At 50.7% G+C, this 21,430-nt stretch overlaps 1 protein-coding gene across 3 annotated transcripts; it reads right to left on the reverse strand.

The window, feature by feature from the left end:
* Positions 1 to 441: 441 nt before the first annotated feature.
* On the reverse strand, positions 442 to 20,823 carry BMF (Bcl2 modifying factor). Of its 3 annotated transcripts, XM_053595144.1 has the most exons (5): positions 20,709 to 20,823; positions 20,195 to 20,322; positions 17,772 to 18,062; positions 16,097 to 16,257; positions 4,246 to 4,451 (listed from the first exon to the last, which is right to left on the reverse strand). In XM_053595144.1, the coding sequence occupies exons 3-5, from the start codon at positions 18,055 to 18,057 to the stop codon at positions 4,350 to 4,352; spliced, it is 549 nt and encodes a 182-aa protein (XP_053451119.1). In that variant the 5' UTR covers positions 18,058 to 18,062; positions 20,195 to 20,322; positions 20,709 to 20,823; the 3' UTR covers positions 4,246 to 4,349. The 3 variants fall into 3 exon arrangements, with proteins under 3 accessions (XP_053451120.1, XP_053451119.1, XP_053451118.1); XM_053595143.1 differs by lacking the exon at positions 20,709 to 20,823 and having other exon boundaries at positions 16,160 to 16,257; positions 20,195 to 20,317; XM_053595145.1 differs by lacking the exons at positions 16,097 to 16,257; positions 20,195 to 20,322; positions 20,709 to 20,823 and having other exon boundaries at positions 442 to 4,451; positions 17,772 to 20,177.
* Between the last annotated feature and the right edge of the window lie 607 nt (positions 20,824 to 21,430).

Raw genomic sequence — 21,430 nt, forward strand, 5'->3', positions numbered from 1 at the left:
TCTAAGATCCTCTCACCTGTGCCATAGCATACCAGTTGAAAATCACTCCTCCAGGGTAACTCAAGATGGCAGCTAAGAAGCAAGTCAAGAGTATTTTTTTTTTTTTTAAGAGTCTCACTTTGTCACCCTTGGTAGAGAGCCTTGGTGTCAGTCATAGCTCACAGCAACCTCAAACTCTTGGGCTTAAATGATTTTCTTGCCTCAACCTCCCAAATAGCTGGGACTAGAGGCACCCACCACAACACCCAGCTATTTTTTGGTTATAGTTGTCATTGTTATTTGGCAGGCCCAGGCTGGGTTCGAACCCGCCAGCTCCGGTGCATGTGGCTGGCGCACTAGCTGCTGAGCTACAGGTGCTGAGCTGCAAATCAAATCTCTAATTTCCTAACTGATCTCTTTGCATTTTTCACTACCTTGAAAAAAAAAAAGATCAGCTTTGCTTTAAATGGTTTTATTAAAAATTGTACCAACTGATGGGGGAAAAGATATGTACAACGCACATATATGCATGTGAAGAACATAAACATAAAGCCGAAGACTCTGTACAGGTTAAAAGAAAATGGGTCCCCATTCCTCTCTCTCTCCCAGAGGCAGAGTGCCCAGACCCCAGGGCAGCTCACCTGGGGATGAATGAAATGCTACATTCCACTGGGTCTCCCCCTGACAGCCCCTGTGGATCCAGGGACAGGGGAGAAGGCTGGACAATGCTCCTAGAGCAGGGAGAGCTGCGGGCCACCTGCCCAGAAGGCAGTACAGGCCCAGGAGCCCATGTGGGGTTCTGAGCACCGTTAGCTCAGTGGGAGGTGGGGAGGCTGGCACACAGGTGGAGAGCTCAGCTTTGCCTGCTGTTCCCTTAAGGCTCAAAGTTCCCACCAACCCTACGGCTCCTTAAGGGTGGTAGGCTAACCCCTTCCTGCGAGAGCATCTGCCCAGATAGCCTACTTCCAAGGGTCCTCATCCCCACAGGGAGGGGCCCTGCAACTTCCTCCAGCCTGGGCTAGCACTGACTTGCAGAACACCCGCAGTCATGGGCACTGAAGTCCTGCTGCTTTCCCCTGTCCCTATCCTACCTCCCGTCATGTCCCCCCAAAAGAAGACTAGTGCTCATTGGGGTAGTGTATTCCCTGCTGACCATGACAGTCACAGTGGCTCCACAGAACCCTTCCCTGAAGGGTTCAGGCTGAGGATGGCCTGTCCCAAACCACTGTGCCCCCTCCTACCTGCCATGTGCAGGTGGGAGCTGCCTGTGGATGGGACTAGGACACCCCTGGCAGTGAGACAGGTCAGCTGGGCCCCTCTGGCCCTCGAGACAAGTCTGCCACCTAGCTTTGGACACAGACCCACTGCCCTGGGAGTTGAGGGGGGTGTGACTTGGAGGTGATCTTTTTCTGCCTCAGATTGAACAAGAGAAGGTCCCAGGGGCAGCTCTTTGGTGACCCAGACTTTGAAACAGGCCAAGGCAGGGGCCAGGCTGAGTCTTCCAGCCTCACTAAGGGAGTCAGACTTCTGGCTGGGGGAGTTCCCTCCCCAGCTCTGTCTACTAACTTCTAGAAACCCCTACTCGAAAGTTCTGAATTAGAAAGGCTGTTTTGACCCTGAATATCAGGCTTCCCTTCCTCTGGGGCATTTCTAGGGTGAGGAGAAAGGTTTCCAGTCTCTCTCCCAACCCCCACCCTCAGCAAGCCACAAAACTCCCAGCATCTTCAGCTGGTTACAGGTCAGGACACAGGTCAGACTCTCCCTCCTCTAAATCTGATTGTCCACCCCTCACTAGAGACAGGCAGGCTCCTGGGGGTGGGGGATGGGGTCTGAGGAGCCCAGGGGGAGGGGCAGATCTCCTGAGGCTGGACTTGAGCAATGCTTAGGCCAACTCACCAGGCAGAAGGGAAAGGGCCAGTCTGGATCACTAGGCCAATTAAAGACAACCAGGCCAGAGGAACTTCTCGCCTTCTTAGGGCTACTTTGCCTGTTACCTCCTAGGTGTTTTGAGGGGAAGGGAGAGGATTATAGGGACCTTAACCCCAGATAGTGAGTTCCTAGCTTTGCAAAAGATGGAGACAGAGCAGTCAGACCACCTTCCACCTAGCCCTGGGCTTGATGTTCAGGTGGGCTTGTCACACTCTGGACTCAATTCTCAAGACAGCCATGTCCAGCCTGGACCTGGCAAGAATGGACCAGGGATGGGCCTCTGAGGCTGATAGCTTTGCAAAGGTCTAGACCATTTACTCTGTCACTCAGCTTAGGTAGAAAGTCTACCATGAGGGGTTAAAAGTGGCTGGTATAAACAAACCTGGTTTGGGGGGTATGCCACTAAAGCATACACCAGCAGCCTGCCTGTTATGGCCTCAGTTCAGGAGAGGGGAAAACAGCGTATGTCCTATACACATCATAAAATGGTACGGAGACACACAGGGAAGGCTGGATTTCACAACTGTCAGTGTATCCCGGAGCCAGACTTCTTGCCTGGTAGGGACATGCTCCTCCTTGTAAGCAGGAACCCATCTTCTTAGCAGACAGACCATGGTACACACCCTGAGAATAGAACTCTGACCAAGAAGAGGTAATATCTCCAGAACATCTGAGCAGAACAAAACAAAGGCTTATGCACGTAATTAAAGGTCCTTCTCCTCAGGGCTGCTGTAAGCCCATAGAGCACTTTTGTGCAAATTAGGAAAGGCATCCCTCTTCCTCTGGGCAGAAGCAACCCCACATCAGGGCACACAACTTAGTGAGCAGAGCAAGGGCTAGATTTCAGCCTCCATTAGCTCCCTCTGCAGATGCCCTTGTGCAGTGAACAACCTGTCCAACAGCATATCCAGAACAACACTGAAGCCCTCCTCTCTGCAGAACTGGATGAGCTTGGGCTTATTCAGATGAGAGTCCACTCTGGACTTCTCCAATTTCCTTGGGTAGCCACACAGTCTTCTCTGCCCAGAGAAGCCACCTTTTCTTTGGGCCTTGATTCACCTTTAGCACCAATGTTGACTTTTCTCACATATGTAAGAGTTGTAAGTTAATTTCTAGGTGTCTGGTTAACAGATTCCTTTTGTCTGCTATCAGAGCTGCCATACTGGCTGCCATTCTGTCCATGAGAGCCACAGCAGGGAGAGAAAGGAACAAGTTCAGAGGCAGCTGTGGTCCTGCCGGGTTCCAGAGCATGCCCTTATGGCCCAGCGGGAAGCTTAAGGAAGACAGGAAATATGCACCCAGCTTTCATGGTTCCGTACTCTAATCATTATCTTTTACTCTAAAAGTCACTTTTCGCTGGCGAAAGTCAGCTGGCAAAGCCACTATCCTGGCTTCTTCCTATATCCCACTAGGTGTCAAAAAGGGATGGGGATGTGGGGGAGGAGGTATGTTGTTTCCACAGAAACTGAGGGATCTGGCTGGGGTCCTCTGGGGCTGCCTCTTACTGGTGGGGTAGCCACCACATCTCCCAGCCCCATAGCAAACCTGCCCTTTTATGTCCCACAGTGCTGATGCTGAGGGTGGAATGCAGGCTGTTGGTTGGGTCTTTTGAAAGATGGGCTGACAAAGGCACAAGCTGCTGGCTACAGCACATTGACCGTCTATTCAGCTCCCTCACGGTTGACACCTAGCCAGTCCCAGGCAGCCAGAGGCCGTGGCGGTTCTACACCGTGAACCAATCTTGGGGCCTCCAAGTCAGAGGTGAGGCCTATACAGAACCTTGGTTCATTTTGCGGCATATTTGAGGGGTCCTTGGAGAAACACAACCCTCCCTGAGGTCTGTTGGAGGTGACAGGGGCTGGGCAGGAATCCCTGAGCCCTTGGGACAGGAATGGCTGGACCAAGTGAGAACCCAGCCAGACAAGGAGCTGGCTGGTCAGCCTGGTAAAGCTGCCATCCACAGTTAGAAAGGCTGTGACCGAGGCCCCGCTGGCTTAATGCAATGTGACCATCAGGATCATGGCTCCATCCACAATGGAAGGCTGACAGGTTTGGCGTAACTAAGAGACCAATCCAGTCTATTTTTTAACTGAGTTCTTGTGGGAAAACTAGAGTCCACTTCCTGGAGAGCACTGCTAAGTGGTCATCTTTGATGGCTGGAGACTGAAGGAATCTACTTGTCGGAGGCCTTGGGAGTTCCCGCCATCACAGACACATCATCAGCCTCTCCTTCAACAGTGTTTGACAAAGGCCCTGTTCCTGGTTGAGGCCCCGAACAGAGAAAGGAAGTCCCGCTTGGGTATGTCATATATACATACAAAAAGAAATGTTTAAAATACAACAGAAAACAACTCCATAAGACACAGCGTCAGTCCTGCCTGATGTTCCTTCCTGTTCCAGACGGCGTTCCTGGTGTCCCATGCGAAGAAGGCAGCCCAGCCTCACCTGGGACCTGCCCCATTCCTGTTCTCTTCTCCATTCAAAGCCAGATTGTGTAGGAAAAAGAGGACCTGCCACCACATGCGATTTCGGTTCTGCTGGTGCTGGAAGGAAAAGATAAATAAATAACTCCGAAACACAGCCTTGAGGACTCCTTATCATTTCCAGTAAAAGTTCTGATCTACTACATGTCTCAGGGCTCTTTAATCCTGTCAGTCCAGCAAACCGGGAAGAGAAAGGGGGAGGCAAAAGAGAAGTGGCCTGTGGAGGAGATAGTTGAGTTCTCCAAAAACAATTGCAGTTTTAACATTAAAAAGAAAAGACCAGGCTCTGTATGCACTATGCACAAGAGGATTAAACTTTTTCCCCTGCTTGCAGGATTTTCCAGAGTTTAGCCAAGTGCTGCTTTTAATCAGATTGGCTCCCGAGCCCCTCCAACCTCAGCTGCATGAACAACAAACTTGCTTCAGAGAAAAAGAGAAGAAGTGCCCCCCTTCCTCCCCTCACTGCAAAGTAACAGAGAGAACAAGGGAAAAGGGGGGGGCCTCCATCTGCAAGTGATTTGACACTGTGAAGGTCAAAGGGTTAATCTTCAATTTAAACCACACTGCTGAGGCAGCAAAAATCTGATTTCATCCAGTGCAAGCACGCACATAGACACACACGCGCGAGCACACATGCACACACACACGCGCACACACGCACACATGTGTGCCTGCCTGCTCTCCCTTCCCAGCATCTCCAGCTCAGTGCTGCCCTTTTTATAGCTGCTCTTGACAGTAAGCCATAAATAATCCCTCTTGGAGCGCTTTCCTACTGACTGGAGCCAATTAAACGTTAAGCAAGAACATACTTGAAAATAAAACAAAAACAAAGAATACACACTATGCTCTGGAGGTTATCCCAGGTCCTACTGTCAGGCTGGGGAGCTAGGGGCAAAGTTCAGGGCTCAGTGGCTCCCAGGCTGGTGGCTGGTTCCCTGCCCACACAGGTACCATTTCCCAGGGGCCGGCAGAAGCAGGGGGGGCCCACGGGGTGCTGGAAGAGGCAGTCTTTGTTCTCTCTTTGTCTGCCAGGGCAGAGGGACTTGGGCTGGGGCCTCTCCACAGGGTTCTCAGTGGACAGGGGAATAAAAACCTAGTGTGCAGAGAGGGGCCAGCACAGGCTGGACTTGGATTACTTCAGTGGCCCAGGCAGCAAGCGAGTTTATGTGAGGTGTCTGGAGGAGCTGGAGCCCTCTCTTAAACTGTCTTTCACCACAGCACCAGCCCCCACCAGGCAACCACTCCTAGTCAGAAGGGAAGAGGATAGAGTAAGTCAGTGGCCCACCTGGAAAGTGAGCCCAGGTTTCCTGGACTCCTACAGCTTCCAAGTTACACCCAGCTCAGCCTCTGTGACCTGTCCCCAGGGAATCACACAGGTTGCTGGGTTCCCCTGCCCTCAGCCACAAAGAGAAGAGAGGTGTTCATTGAGGCATGGCCTGAAACTGGGTGCACATAGAACATCCCACATCCACAGCAAGAACATTCCTCTTTCCCCTGCGGAAGAGGGACTGGAAAATAACCCAGCACGCTGGCGGCAGCTCCTGCTAGAAGGGGAAGGGAAATCGGGTGTGCCACAGAAGAGGCCTGGCAGACAGAGGCCGGGGAGACTGATGGCTTCCTCATGTTTTGTAAACAAAGATGAGTAAAAAGAGGAAACACACCCGGCTTAACAAAATCTGGTTAGAGTAAAGCTGCATGAAAATGGACTCAGCTGCAAACCTGAAGACTTGGGCCTGCAACAGCTGGGCAGAGGAACCCCCCTTTCCTCCCCTCCCCAGCTGCTGCCCAGGACAGGTGCAAAGGTCATGTGGTGGAACAGAAGGACAATCCAGGAAAAGACTGATCCCTGGAGAGGCCTGTCTGCTGGAATTCCAAGCCCCTTAAGGTGCTTGTTTGAAAGGGCCAAGTAGCAATAATAACCATGATCATAACAGTAACATGCAGTGTGTGCCAGGCTCTGTTCTGCGTGCTCTATAACCTTGCCTCTCTAAGTGTGGTCCGTGAGCCAGCAGCCTCCATGTCATCTAAAAAGCTTCCTAGAAATGCAAATCCACTGACTGAATCAGAAGATTCCCAGGTGACTTTGAGGGATGTTATCCGATGAGATGCGTTGCTGTGTATATATTAAACTCCTTTGGTCCTCTCAACTGCCCTATGTATGCAGCAGGTGTATATTATCAGGCCCATTGAAATGAGATTAACGGAAAAAGTTGTTTCAGATAACAGCCACCACATAGTTAGTAAATGGCAGGGACTAGAACGAACCCAGGCAATCTGGCCCCAGAGCAGCATCCCTTCCCACTATCACTATGCTCTGAGTGCTTCCACATGCCTTTCTTATACCAAAGTGGACCTTCAATCTTCTTCTTACTAAACCATCTCAAAATAGCTCATTGGCCAAGGAAGGGAGATTATAATTCTATGATTCGGGGCCTGGGTCAGTCTCATCTCTGTATGCCTCAGTTTCCCCCAAATTCCACTAAGGAAAGCCACATACTGCCAGGTTAACTTCCTGGGTCCTCGGGTCTCTAGGAATAAGGCAAGATAGAACTCTCGCCTCCATCATTGGAGGACACTGGAGAGCCCAGAAGCAGCTGTGGGCTGGAGAGTGCTGTCAGAGGGAAGGCTGAGGTCTCACTGGGGGATGCAGGCAGGCCCTGATGAAGGAGGCAGCACACACAAGCCAGCCCTCAGGAAGGGTCCTGAGGGCTTAGGAATTGGCAAGGAAGGCATTATGGGTGGTGGACAGATCCTCATCCCAAGGAGAAGAGGACCTGGCTTTAGGCTGGGATTTCCCACCAACCTATTTATAAGTTCTCATTTGACTCATAATGAACACACGAATATTAAATTAGATCAGTGGTTTTCAAATCCAATGGTGTCACTAAACCAGCTGAGGGTTGTTGTAAATAGTCTCCACACCCCACCAAGACCAACTGAGTCAGAATCTTCAGGGAAGGGTCCCAGGAGTTTGCATATTGAACAATTCCTTGGGAGTGACATTTCAAAAATCAGAAATCATTTACTACATATTTTAATTATAAAGACAATACATGTTAAGTTGTAGAAAGCTTTGAAAATACAATAAATTACTGAGGAGGAGAGAAAACCACTTATGATTCTGTAGCCTAGAAGAAAATGCTTTGTGATTGGTGTTTTCTTTAATCCCTTTTGATCTCTTCCCACAAAGTTATATGCCTTACCCCGGTGGCCGCGCCAAACTTAAATCCTGCCCAGGTGGCTCTGAGGCACCCAGGCCACAGACAGGCTTTTGGAAACCACTGAGGTATTTTCCAACCCTGAAGAGCTTGTGGATCCACGATTGCCTTTAGGACTACAACTTTGAGCTCCAACAACTGAATCCTGTTGGCCTGGGGTAGGGCCTGGGAACCCATCCACAGGCTCACAAACCCTCTCTAGACACAAGCAGATGTCACACACACTCCACTCAGCCTTCTCCTGCCACAGAGCAGCCCCCAGAAGGCCCTTTTCCAAAAGGAAACTAAGTTGCTGCATCCCAAGAGAATCAAAGAATACCCTGATTACGAGGTACAATAATAAATAAAATATTTTCTAAAAGTTAAACAAAAGGCCTGACTAGGAATCAGAGAAAAAGGGCTTGAAGAGAGGCCAGTGGGAGAAACGGCAAGGAGGAAGGAAATTAGCATTCACCGGACAGGATGAAGAACACAAAGACACCAAAACGCCAGACAACTTGGGTCCTTCCAGAAGAGGGTGTGGAGGAGAAGAGGAGAAGGAAGGGGGTTTGGCCTCTGACCCTTAGGCACCTGGTACACAACCTGTAGTCAGTGAGGGCAGACCCCCAGAGCATGCCCCAGCTCTCCTAGATTTGGCTAGATCGCCCACCCACACACAATGGGGGTTCTCAAAATATACAGCAGGGGTACCACAGGTGTCAGGTTAGAGTACAGAGGATAGAAAACTTACCCTAGAGCCCTCAAATTCTCAGAGCCTAGTGGGTAATAAAGACGGCATGGAGGGAAAGAATAGAGGTGAATGCTCGGCAGGAAGGAGCTAGGCTAATGTGGCAGATCAAAGTTAAGGGAGCACAGCAGGCATCGGACTGGTGGGTCTTCTTTGGCTCATCTAAAGAAGAGACTATTTCTTGCTATAGTCTGGGGATGAAGGCACTCAGTTGGCAAGTGTTTAAATCCCCACTGTGTGCAGACACTCTGCCTGAAAGCACCATGGCTCATCCTGTGTGATGGGGATCTTGGAGGCACACAGTGGGCACTCAGCCAAGTGCAAGGTGGACTAACTACAGAAGAGCTAGTCCTGCAAGATAACCCACTTGTCTGAGGCCAGGAACAACTGATGTCTGGTCAAAAGGAGAGATGGACTTTATGTGATGGTATCAGCCTCTCGCCCGAGGAGAGGCCCAGCTAGTAAAAAAAGGCTTTCTTCTTCTACTTTTTAAAAAAAGCTGGCTGTGGTGTCTGACAAGGTTGGATTACATAAATCAAACTCTGTTTCATCCCACATGGCCTCTGCCCTAAGCACAAAGCTCATTCCCCGCCCTTGCTGGATAAGAATCTCTCTCTGCCTCTTCCCTCTTCAGATCCAATTCACACCCTCTGGGGGCTCCATGTGCCACCAGTGTTCCAGATGCTCTGGCAAGAGCTAATTCACCCCCCAAAAAATCAGAGTAAAAAGCAAAGCCAAGAAGCGCATGGCTTTAAAAGAACCAAACACACAAAATGCAAATCCACCAAACAGACAGCAATTTTTAATTTCTCAGACTTAGAGCAGGGTGCTTTCCTCTCTTCTCATGTGATCCTCACAAGGATCCGGGACATAGGGAGGACAGGTATTACAGTATTATCACCCCCGTGTCATGGACAGGCAAGCAAAGCTCAGAAGAGTCATTCCTAGCAAGTCAGCTGGGAGGGAGTTTCAACCCCTGACTTCTGACTCCAAAGGTATGTCCTTTCACTAAAATATTACAGTGTGCTTATTCCCATTATGAAAACAGTATTACCTTTTCAAAGCAAATCTCCACTGAACTGTTCCCTTAGTATGTTTAAAGACATTGTTTCCAGATCATTAACTATTTAGCAAGGATGCTGTGGACCAGAAAAAATAAACCTTTCAGAGGCGGAGCTAACTGAACATCAAACAGAAAAAAGCTGAAACTGGTCTAAAATTGTAACTTCAAACCTTGTTCTGAAGCCATGCTTAATTTCTTTAAAATGCAGAATTGTACAAATATATACTCAACGCTCCAGGGGGACACACACTCTGCAACGTGAAGCTTCCCTACCTCTCCCTGTTCTCCTGTCACATTCTAAACCCACCCAGGCCAAGGCTAAATGCAAGAGCCTCTCAGTTGAGAACAGGAACACAAAGATAAGAGAGACTTTCGGAAAATTCCACTTGAAAAAAGTTGGGAAAATGTTTTTGTTGAACTCAGCAAAGTTTTATCGAGCACCCAACTAAGCTACGAGTTATGAGTGATGCAAATATGATTCAAATATAAACTTTGTACTCTGTTATTTTACAATATAATGGAGAGAAAAGCAAGAACACAGAACTAAATTACATGAGGCAGAACCAGGCGGGGCAATATGAGGACTCCATCCATTGTACTTGCTTTCTGGAATCTGTTTGCTGAGCAGCAGGGATGAGGTTGTGAGAAAACCATGGTTTCATAATCGATCAAATCTGTCTGACCCCCAGCTCAGCCGATTATAGGGTGATCTGGGCATATTGCCTTGCTGAGCCTCAGTGTCCTATAAAACAGCACGATGGGGTCTAAAAGTACAAGGTTGCTATGATGATTAAAAATGAGTATGTTGAGGTGGCGCCTGTGGCTCAAAAGAGTAGGGCACCAGCCCCATATGCCGGGAGTGGTAGGTTCAAACCCAGCCCCAATCAAAAAACTACAAAAAAAAAAAAAAATGAGTGTGTTTGTAAAGCACTGGGCCTGGTAGCAGCACTGAGCAGGCTCACTCTTCCTGGGGAGGCAGGAAAACCAGGACCCACTTTGACGTGCTCTGCACACTGGGTCTGCCCCAGAGCACCATCCTCCCAGCTGACTCATGAAGTCTGAGGGAGATCCTGACGTTCTACACAGAGATTGGCCGCAGCCACCAGAGGCATTTGGGCTCAGGATCCCAGGCTGCCAAGCTAAGCTGGAGATCCTGAAACCCAGGGGGCAATCCCTTGGTCCTGGTGGGTTCACTGCCTCACATTGCTTCTGACCCAGATGTCCAAGTAATGAGCAACATGGCAAAAGGGAAAAGGAAAAAAAAAAAATACCACTAGCCAAGAGCTTCCTCAGACCAGCCAGTAGTGCTAACAGAACACTGGTGCCACCACAGCAAATCAATCACTTCTTCAAGGAAGAAAGGGGAGACTGGAGGCAGCCAGCTCTCAGTGGAAGACATCCAGCTCCCTCCAACACAACTAAAGGACACTGGCTTCAACCACTGGGGGCTGTGGAGTGAGGGTGGAGTGGAGAACAGGGCTGTCTGTAGCACCATGCCCCTAACCCCTTGCTCTGTACCTCCAGCATCTGCAGTCCAAACTACTGAGAACTTATCCAGTTTCCTCAGGAATCATTCTGTGTTTCAGTTTCCCTCTATCTGAGAGCAGTTCTATCAAACCTTTGGGCAACTTCTTGAGAGCTTGGAAGGACACAATGGTGTGTGCCCTGGTTAAAGATGGTGGGGCAGGGGGTGTTGAGGAAGAGCAGACCTGAGGTGGGTTATACAGAAGGAACCCAAAGCCTCTGACTCTCAACTTGGGGCCCTTGCAGCTAGCTGCTCTTGTCCCATCCTGGACCAGTTTCCTGGACAGGATGAGGCAAACTGGGAAAGGTAGAAGGATGGAACCCTGCCCTCTACACACGGACAGCTCATGTCCTACACATGGAATATGCCCTCTTGGCTGCCAGGCACATATCAAAAGGTAAACCAGATTTTTTTTTTTTTATTCTTCTTTCTTTGTGCTTCCCCCAACACCTTCCTCCCATCACCCACTCTCTAAAAAAGAAAACAAAAGCCAACTCCTATCCCCATGTCCTGCCTTGGTTGGGAAGGAATGAACTGTCTGGAACTGCAAGGCTCTTCTTCTGGAAGAGCGAGTAGTCAGGTGCAGAGTGTGTGGGGAACTCGGCCTCTAGTCTGCCACGCTGATGACTCAGAAGCTAAATATAGCGAGCGATATAAACAGAGCCAGCCACAGAGCAAACACAGGGCCCCTAAGCCCCAGCACTGGCTCTCACGCATACCGGCTCTCCACAGCCCCTCCCCCAGCCTCACTCTTCCCCTGGCCTGTCCTAGGTGGACCTCCCACACCTGGGACAGAGGCTAGGGACCTTTCTCACTTTGGGGCAAACTTCCGGAGCCTTGCCCGGGCTGCACCATTTAGGCCTAAGCAACCTCATTAGCCAGAATCCGAGCTCCAGAAAATCACTCACCAACAAGGAGAGCACCCTGAAGTTTCAGGAAGCAATCAGAGGCTCTCTGCACAGAGGATACAGGCTGTTGGGCAGTGAAGCTGTTAGTTCAGAAACCTTGTGAACACTAACTTCCATACAGCTTCCGAAAGAGCTCCCTAACAACTACAAAGTCAAGTCCAAGTGAAACCCTAAAGTCATCTTTTAACATATTTCCAAAAGTATTCAACTGTCCCTACCTTAATAGTTATTTGTAGTATAATTCCCAAAGGCCTTTCACATTAACTTTATAAGGTAAATATTGGAAAGCAATGCTTGGAAAGGTTAAATGATTTGTCAATGGACACAAAACTTATAAGTAGCAGAGCTGGGATTTTAACCCAGATCTGCCTACAAGTCCAAGATCCTTTCTGTGATGTTACAACTAAAGATGGTTTCAACTGAGTGGCTGAAAGTTTTCTCAGGTTTCATTTTCCAAAAGTCTAATTACTATTTAAGGAATTTCTAAACCCAGCTTTTCTGAATGGAGATGCTCTGGTCCAATTGAAAAAGTCATTTATAACATGAAGAGTTCCAATACTCACTCAATGGTCTACAGTAGCTATTTTTTTGCTTTTTGAGGATTCTTGGTTTCTTACTATTGTCCAGAAATAGCCCCACAAATGTCACGATGGGCCTCTAGGACAGGAGACCTTCCCAAGGGGAGGGGACATCAGTTCCTGTCCCTCCCTAGACCCACGCCAAAGGAGACCATGGCACAGAGAAAGCAAAGAAATGGGGCACAGACCCTCTGGCCAGGGCAGCCTGTGAGCTTAGTTAGGAAGTGAACTTGCTGGATGGACATGGACACACCATGTTACAATCCTCACAGAGCACAAGTCAAAGTACTTCCCAATCAGTAAACCATCACGGTCCCTGCTGCAGTCAGTCGCTTACAGAGGAGCAAAGAGGGGAACCTTCACCCCTAACCCAGCCAAAGAAAAGTGGGATGTGTGGTGAGGCTCAGAAAGGCTTTTACCTCCACTTACTCTGCCTCTGACTGTCTTGCTGCTTTGGAGACCCAAAGAGCTGACAGTCAGTCCTTTGATCTTCTGCCTCCAGTTTATGCCTATGGATCTGGAGGAGCCCCCCTGAACTGATCACTGGGGTAACCAGGCTAGTCCTCCACCTAGCAGTGCCCCTCAGGAAATACACTGAAAGAGCACATGGCCACATAAACTGACACCCAGGGGAAGCTGGAAGCTGTAGCCTCTTGGTCATGTTGACATGCTCAGTTTGCCACAATGCCGTCCTATCCCATCATCACGCCCTCTCCCTCTGCTCCACACTTCCAAGGGAAAAGGTTCCTTTGGTACAGAGAAAAGAACAGCTGAGGTCAGTAATCAGGGCCAAAATAAGGGTGTGCACACTACCTACAGGACTATGGACCAATGGTTACTGTCTGGCCCCAGGACACTGTCCCAGATCTGGGGTAAAGGAGGTAGTCAGGCTTACTCAAGCTCCTCCTGGCTGCCTGTCTCAGTTCTCTAAATTCAACCCACAATAATGGGGAATGACTCTCACTCTCTGAGGAGAAATGGATAAGGCCAAGGTGTATAGTGGAACAGAGCCTGGATGCTGATTTATCAGGACAGGGCAAGTGGATGGAAGTTTGGGGAGGCAGCTCTGTCTGGGATCACCTTGACAGGTGGAGTGGGAAATGAACTGTGAACAAGAGCAAATGTGCAGTATGATCAGGATTATAAACACACAGAAGGCAATGAGCATTGAAGAACATATACTACATGTCCTGAATGTTCGTAGGCATTTTTTTACTTATCCGTCACAATAAAGTTCTGCGATATTAGCTCTAATTTGCAGAAGAGGAAACAGGCTGAGCAAGGTCCAGTGACTTCCCAGTGGTTAGCAGGTGGCAGAGCTGGTATTCAAACCTGTACCTGAATCCTGGAATCTTAATCCTAAACAACTTCCTTCCCCATACCTCAGTTTCTCTGCCTACAAAAATGAGGGAAGGGAATAGGGAAAGAAAATAAAGGATAAGACTGGAGTAAAAAAACAGTATTTTCTAGATATGAAACATTAGACCATAGTTTACATAAGAATCATGTTCAGAAAATGACTCACTTCTTAAAACCAGCTGCTAAAAGGTCCCGGAGGGCTGGTGCTCCACCTGTCTGAAGCTATCAGCCTAGACCTTCCCACAGGAGGAGTTCCTAGTGAAGGTCTGTGAGCCGGGTCAGTGAGGATGGGATTAAGAACAAGAGGATTCCGGGGAGGATTCTCCAAGGAAAAGGCAAAAAGCCTGGCTCTTTGTATTGAAAAATTGGGGGGAAAGCAGCTTTTTGACAAGAAAGGTCTTACTGGCTAGCCTCCTGCCATTGCAAGGTAGGTAGCAGAAATAGGCAGCTGATAGGAGAATAGGGGCACAAGGAACTTGCCAGTGTGGAGGGAGGTGCAGGGCAGCGGCGACTCTCACGCAACTCTCTTCCAGTTTTCCCTATCAGCAGGTAGGGTGGCTCTGTCTGAGAGAACAGTACCCTGTCAGGAACTGACCTGTGCTCTCAAAAAGGTAGCCCTGAACTGGGAGAAATGATGCAACCAGCAAAAAGCAGGGCCAGACCTTGGGATAAAGACCTCCTCCTGTTCAGGACTGAGTCAGGAGGTGGGCCCCAGAATTGTGTCAAAGTCCCAGGACACAGCTAGGCCTCCCAGCCTGTTCCCTAGCCTGGTAAAAGAGATCAGATTATTGTAAATGAAGCAGTCCAGAGTCTTCTAGGTGAGTCCAGGAGACTCATAGCCACTGTATCCTCCCATCCTCTCCAGCACCAAGACTGGAAACTGTGGGCTGGGCTCGGCCTTAGGCCTATACAAGCACAGCAGGGTGAATGGGCAGGAGGGAGGCCAAGAGACTGAAAACATGAATCTGAGCGAGTCCACACATGGACTGAAGGGAAAACACTGTGCCAGATTCCCACCAAACAATCAAAGGAGGGAATAGGGACTGAGCCTTGGGCCTATTATCTAAGTATAGGAGTACCTTCCCCTTCTGACCATTAAGAGACTGGAAAAGTCAAGTCCAAGTCCAGCCCCAAATTTCCCTGAGAACCCCTTGGCAGGCAGCACTAATCATATCTAACCTGATAGCCTGTTCTCAGGAAACCCAAGGTCAATTCCTCTTCCCCTGGCACTGGCAATGATTTGGCTTAAGGGCCAAACCTAATAGAACCAATAACTCTCCTCTAGTCACCTGAAGTTACCCATCTAACCTCAGGGACTGCCCAATCATGGCTGAGTTATTTATTCTGATTTCCTGACTGACAGGCAAACAGATAGACACACACACGCTTGCACGCACACAAGCTGGGCCAGGGACACAGTTCCAGAGGTAGGGAATGCGTTCCCTTCCAGGTGGCATGCCTTTGGCTTCAGCTGTGGTTGTACTAGCACAGATCCAGCCTAAGGCTCCTCTCCCAGTCTTGGCAGCCATCTAGAAAGCCAGCCTAGAGAGGAAGGGTTAAATGCCCAGGGGCCCAACTCAGACAGAGGCTGCTGGAGCAGGGCAGCCTCCAGTCAGTGGCACAGAGGGCTCCTCCAGCACAAGTCTGCCAGCCGCCTCCTTTGTTGATGGACCCTGCCACATGCTCAACTGACATGCAATGCTCCGCCCTGGCGGGGCTGGTGCCAGACTGCCGGCCAAGCACCCGGCCAAGCACCCGCCTGGCCAACAGTCTGAGGAGACTCTCCGAGGTATACTCTCCATAGTCCCAGGCCCCGGTTCCCAGACAGACAGTGAGGAGTGGCCTCCCCAGCTGGAAAGTGTCAGGTTTCAACCGGTTCTACCACTTTCTCCCACTCAGGCCCCATCCCTTGGCCTGGTTACTGGGTTTTCACTGTACCTCAGGCAGGCACCCCCCTCAACTGTCCAGAGTCAACTGCAACACCTGAAAATCTTCCTCTTGGGTCTGTGAGGGACAATCCTCGAACATCAAGAAGAGGCAGATTGTCAAGCAAGGGTGCAGAAAATCATCCCATTTGCAGGGAGCAACTGTAGCATCTCCTGACACCACTCTTGTGGAGTGTGAGCTGAGAGTGGACAGATGAGAGCAAGATGCTTATCCAGTTGGGTCCATCCCATTCATGGGCACTGCAATAGCCAAGGCCAAAATTCTGGGCCCATATCCTTGAGGACTAGCAGAGATACAATTGCTGAAAAGAGGAGAGAGGCAGGCCCTGGTCCCCCAGCCCAGCAGACACAACCACTCCTCCCCTACGCCCCCATGCCTACTTGCTGCACATGAAGCCGGTGGAACTGGTCTGCAATGCACTGAAGCTTTCGGGCAATCTGTACCTCTGCTCGATGTTGCCACTGCCCTTCAGGGGGCTGCTCCCCAATGGGCAAGCCTGCAGGGAAACTGGCAGGGAGAGGAAGCCGGTAGCCAACATTGCCTGCAAAGACAGAGGACCCACATCTCAGCATTCTCCACAACCATGCCTGCCCCACCTGGCCAAGACTTGGGGCCCAAGGGTAAACCCAAGTATGGGAAGGGAGAGGAACCAGCCTTGTTTTTTTCAGGACTCTCTGCCAAGTTGGACAGCCAGTCTTATTTTTTTCAGGACTCTCTGCCAAGTTGGACAGCCTGCCTTGCCTGCTGCCCAAGTGTAGAAAGTTGATGCTGGGAAGACAGAAGGAAAGGTCCCAGCCTTCCCTTCTCACTGTTCTCTACTCACTGTCAGTGTCATGGCAAAGGGCAGGGAGGTAATGTGTTGTGGGTGAATATGCCAATCTTCTGTCCTTATTTATCAAGATACACTTGACCACAGTTGATTATTCATATAGTAGCAGGTTGAAGTCCTTCTCTGGAAAAGCACTGGAGGCAGCTCTCCAGAGTTTCTGGGTTGAGCAAAGCAAGAAGCAGAGAAAAAAAAAAAAAAGTATCTGCACTTTTTTAATGCACTAGAGTAAGGCTGGTCTCAGCTCCTGAAGCTCTGGGCAGCGGCGCAAAAACAAAAGAGAGAAAACTCCTCTAAGACCCACAGAACTGCCAAGTTCCTCTCTAGAGACAGCCCAGGCCAGACTTCTAGACAAGAGCTCCGCACTTCCCGTGTGCTGGCATTAGAGCCACCGCTAGGGGCGCCAGCAGACCCGCCTGTGGCCTCATCCATCTCCTCAGACTCCAGCCAGAACTGCTTTGCCAGAATTGCCCCATGGGGCAGTTCCCTCTGGGAATAACTGCAGCATCTCCTCAATCTGCTCTGTCAGATACCGCAAGATAGCCTCTGAATCTTCAGCCTCCCTCCAGAAGCTATTGTACTAAAAGAAGAAAACAGGCTGTCTAACCCTGCCCTTTTGCCAGAGGAGAGCACATTTCTCATAAAACAAACCACTTAAGTCCACAAACGAAGGGGTCCTGTCTGATTTACCCTTGGAGACATCCCCTTTGCTGGCACTGAGCCCAGGCAGGCCCAACCTCTTTCTCCAGTTCCCTTTCCAAGTACAGAAAGTCCCAAGTGACAAGTGGGGCCACCTTCTGCCTTAGGAACTTTCCCTCCCAGAACAAGCTAGGTTTTTCCCTTCTGTGTCAATAGCGAGTCATAGCTCCCTTGTTCTTCTCTAGGGCAACATGAGCCTCTTTATGGAAGATAAATCACAGCAAGGATATAAAAGGCTGGACCACTCAAGCAACACAGGATGTAAAAGGAGATACCATGAGCCCAAGGATCCCTCTAGAAAGAGATAAAAGGGCAAAAAGAAGAGCAAGGCCATTTGCCCCTTAGGAGGTCTGAGGAGCACAGGTAAGGAGCAATAACAAGCAGAGAGGCAGGAGGTTGAAAGTGGTGGAATCAACAGCCTCTGCTGCTCAGTTTGGGGGAGGAAATAGCAAAGGGCAGGTTTAAGGAGGGAAAGTCCCCTCCTTTCCCCCAATCTCTGTGAGAGGAGTCTTGAGGCTAAAAGCACTCACCATAAAAGAGTCTCTGGGGTTCTTCAGTCACCCCACAAGGCAGCATGACACCCTGGCTTGGGGAGGCTGGGCTGAGGGTCTGGGTGGCTTTGTCTTCCTGGCTGGTTGGTCGAAGCCCAGGGCCACAGCAGTGGGTGAGAGGAAAGAGCTGAAGCCGGCTAAGGGGACAGTCCAGCTGGCTCTGGGCAAACAGGTCAGCAGAGAGCACATTCCCAGTCCCCAGTTCCCCATCCTCTGGTTGGAACACGTCATCCTCCAGTTCCTCCACACACTGCGATGGCTCCATCTCCCCTGTTAGGGAGCAGTGCAGGCATCTGGGATACTGCCCCACAACCAGACCATACCTGGAAGGACTTCCCTCCCTTTCTTTCTCACCTTCTAATTTGAAGGAGCGGGACCCATATTGATGGCATACAACCCTGGTAATAAAGCACTCCCAAGGGTGTGCTGAATTTTACACCCATTCCCCAAATGTGGACTGCCTCAACATTCAGGGACTCTTTATACCTCTTCTTTGGGCCTGCTCAGAACCCCCCTTCACCTCTCCTCCTCCTTCTGACCTAGGCTGGTCATGAAGTTTTTGACTCTGAGGCTTGTGAGCAACAGCAGGGGTAGAAGCAGCTGCTGTAAGCATGCAGGGTACCTGGGAAAGTATAACCAAGACTAGCCTCTGTAAGTGGCTTTGGGAGGGCAGAGGGGGCTGTGGCTGGCTGTACACACAGTGCTCACAACACACACACCCAATCACCACCCTAAGGCGTAACCTCCAAGCTCTCATCTCAGTCTGAGCAGAGCTCCAGACTCAGTAACAAAAACAAAAGCCAGCAATCCCAGGGCAGCCAGGTTCCCTCCAAACCTGCTAAGCCCCGCCCTATTGCCCATTTACTCTAGTCTCCACCCACTGCTTGCACAACACAACAAACAGGCTCTGCAGCGTGGTAAGAGTGTGTCCTGGAGAGGGGATAAAGACCCAAGTTAGCCATTGCAGCTGCCCTCTCAGCTTTTCTCCAGCAGATCAGAGCTGTCTGCCAACTGCAAGTGGGTAGATACAGCCTCCCGGGCTCAGTCTACTCACTAGTCACTAAAACTCCAAATCTTCATCCCCACAGTCTACCATTCCTGCCAGCCCTGAACCCGAGATTGGAGGAACCTGTCTCACAGAAGGAAGTAAAAGTCAGTCTTCTCTGTGTGACCTCACTCACTGCCTATACTATTCAGGTTGTTGATATCAGTTTCTTGGTGACAAAGAAGTTCCTCTTGCTCCACCTGATGGTTCTTGGAAGTCTAAGCATCTTGAGCTTCTGACCCAGCCTCCTACACACACACACACACATACACACACACAGAGGCCAGGCACCCCTTAGGGCTCTAGGGGCAGCAGGAAGCAGCAACCACTTGAATGATTAAGGATACAGAGAGACAACTTTGTCAGACTCAATTAGATAGCTCCAGGAGTTCTGTCCCATAGTCTCCTGCCTTCAAAGAATAAGCCAAATGGTCTGCCGGTTGGTGAAATACTTAAAGGAATCTCAGGGTCTCAGGGAAATTCAGAAATCCTGTCTTTCCCAAATGCAAACTCTCTGTAAGGTGTCTGCTTTTATCTTCTGACCAACCCATCCAGTCCCCAAGCTATCTATGCCCTCTCTGCCCTCTTCCCTGGAGAGTGAAGAGATGCCTGCTAGGATGGTAAAGCAGACACATGGTGTTTTTTGGATAGTATTTCCAAAGGGGCGGGGTGGGGGATACTCCAGCTTATCAGCAAGAAGAAAACAAAGTTTCCTGATGAAAAGACCAAGTGCTGTCCTGCCAGTCACCTGGCAGGGGCTCCCCTCCTGCCTTCCAACCTTCTCTCTGCAGGGCTGGCAATCCCAACCTAAGAAGTGGCCCTCCAAAGCCAATCACAAGCAGGAGTCATTGTCTTGGTTTTTCCTTTGAAGCCTATCACCTCCCCTCCCCCTCCCAGCAAAGCCCCAAAGTTCAACCCTTGCCTGGACTGGACAGTGGGGGAGGTGCAGCGAGAGGGTGTGGTTCTGCAAGCCCCGGGGATCCCTCCCACTCTCGACAGGAATTGCAGGTGGCTCTCCTGTTGGTGGGAGACTCTGGAGGGGTGCAGAGCAAGGTCAAGTGTCAGTTGGGAAAGGGTGAAGAGATCCTCTGGCCGTCTTCTCCAGAGCTGAAGCAGTGATGCCCAGACTGGTAGGAGAGAGGCACTTCTTGAGAACACTGCCAGGGAATTCTTTATTCCTAGCAAGGGGAACTATAACTTTCTGGAGCCATCTCAACCCTTAAGGGCTGGAAGAGGGATGCTGAATTTAGACTCTTCTTCCTTTCAGAAGGCAGTAGCCAGACACCCGGAGCTTCAACAGTGGCTAAAACCTGGGAACACGAACACACACACACACACACACACACACACACCAGACCTGGGTGACTCCAGGAGAGAGTCTCAGCCTCCGAGTGGTGATGCCAGGGCTCCGCGCCAGGGTCCAGCGTGATGAGCACTCTGGGGCTTGGCGCCCAGACTCGATTGGGATGGAGGGAAAAAGCCCAGCTGTTAAGGAGAGGAGCCTTCAGAATTCTCAGGGAGACGGGATGCCCACAACTCCCTGATCTATCCCAAAGTCAGACCCAGAGACCAGCCGGCTCTGGGGCGCCCAGGTCAGCTCAGTAGTGCACCCCAGGTTTCCCTGCCCACCTGGACCCAACTCCGTTCGAGTCCCAAATGCTACATTCAAGTTCCCTCTGGAGCAGCGCACCCAGGTGTGGACTCTGCACCCCGTTCCCTCGCCCCAGCACCCCAGTTCTTCATGGTCACCCCAGACGTCTGCAGCCCAAACCCTTCCCGGGCCCCCACGCGCAAAGCGACTCCACTCCCCACTTCCCCGAGTAGGTACGATCCAACTCCGCCCGGCCCCCTGCCGCCTCCCGAGCGCTCACCGGGCCGTGGCGGGAGCCGGGCGGCGCGGGTAGGGGCGGCGGCGGCAGCGGGCGCGGGCGGGAGCGGGAGGAGGCCACTCCGCACGGGGTGGTATTGTTTCCAAAATACGCCTGCTCCGGGCATCCCGCAAACAGCTGATGAGGCCCCGCCTCCCGGCGCGTCACGCCAATGACTGGCCAATGGCGAATGGAGCCCCAAGTCCCGGGCTGGGCGGCTGCCAGGGACGGTCACGAATGTGCTAAACTTCCCTTGGAAACATTGCAAGGGGCCGAGCAAAATTCTGACTCCCTCCAGAAACGCTATTGGAATGCCGTTGCCCAAGCGGATTCTGTTCCTAAAGCAGGTTCTGGAAGCTCAAGAGAGTCCCCGAGTCTGAGTCCTCTCAATTAGGTGAGGGAGAGGGGGCGCCAGAGTGACTTTTGTCTTCTTTTCGTCGGGAATGGGCTGAGTAATTGCTGCATGTTCGGAAAGGAAGGGGAAGAGGAGGCAGGAAGCTTTTAGATATCGCCAGAGCGTCCGGTGGCGCAAGGTGCGGGTCCTGGGGACCCCAGCCTGGTGACAAGCTCCTCCCGCCTGTCAGGCGGGTCAGAAGAAAACTCCAGCCCCAAAGCTGTAGAAAGCGTGAGGACACTTTTGCTGGCACTGTTACTGAGTGACAAATTTATTGAGTGACTGTTATTGAGAGTCAATTTATCCAAAGGGGCCCTCATGCCCGCTTCTT

Source organism: Nycticebus coucang, chromosome 6 (assembly GCF_027406575.1).
Source record: "Nycticebus coucang isolate mNycCou1 chromosome 6, mNycCou1.pri, whole genome shotgun sequence".
NCBI classification, from domain to species: Eukaryota; Metazoa; Chordata; class Mammalia; order Primates; family Lorisidae; genus Nycticebus; species Nycticebus coucang.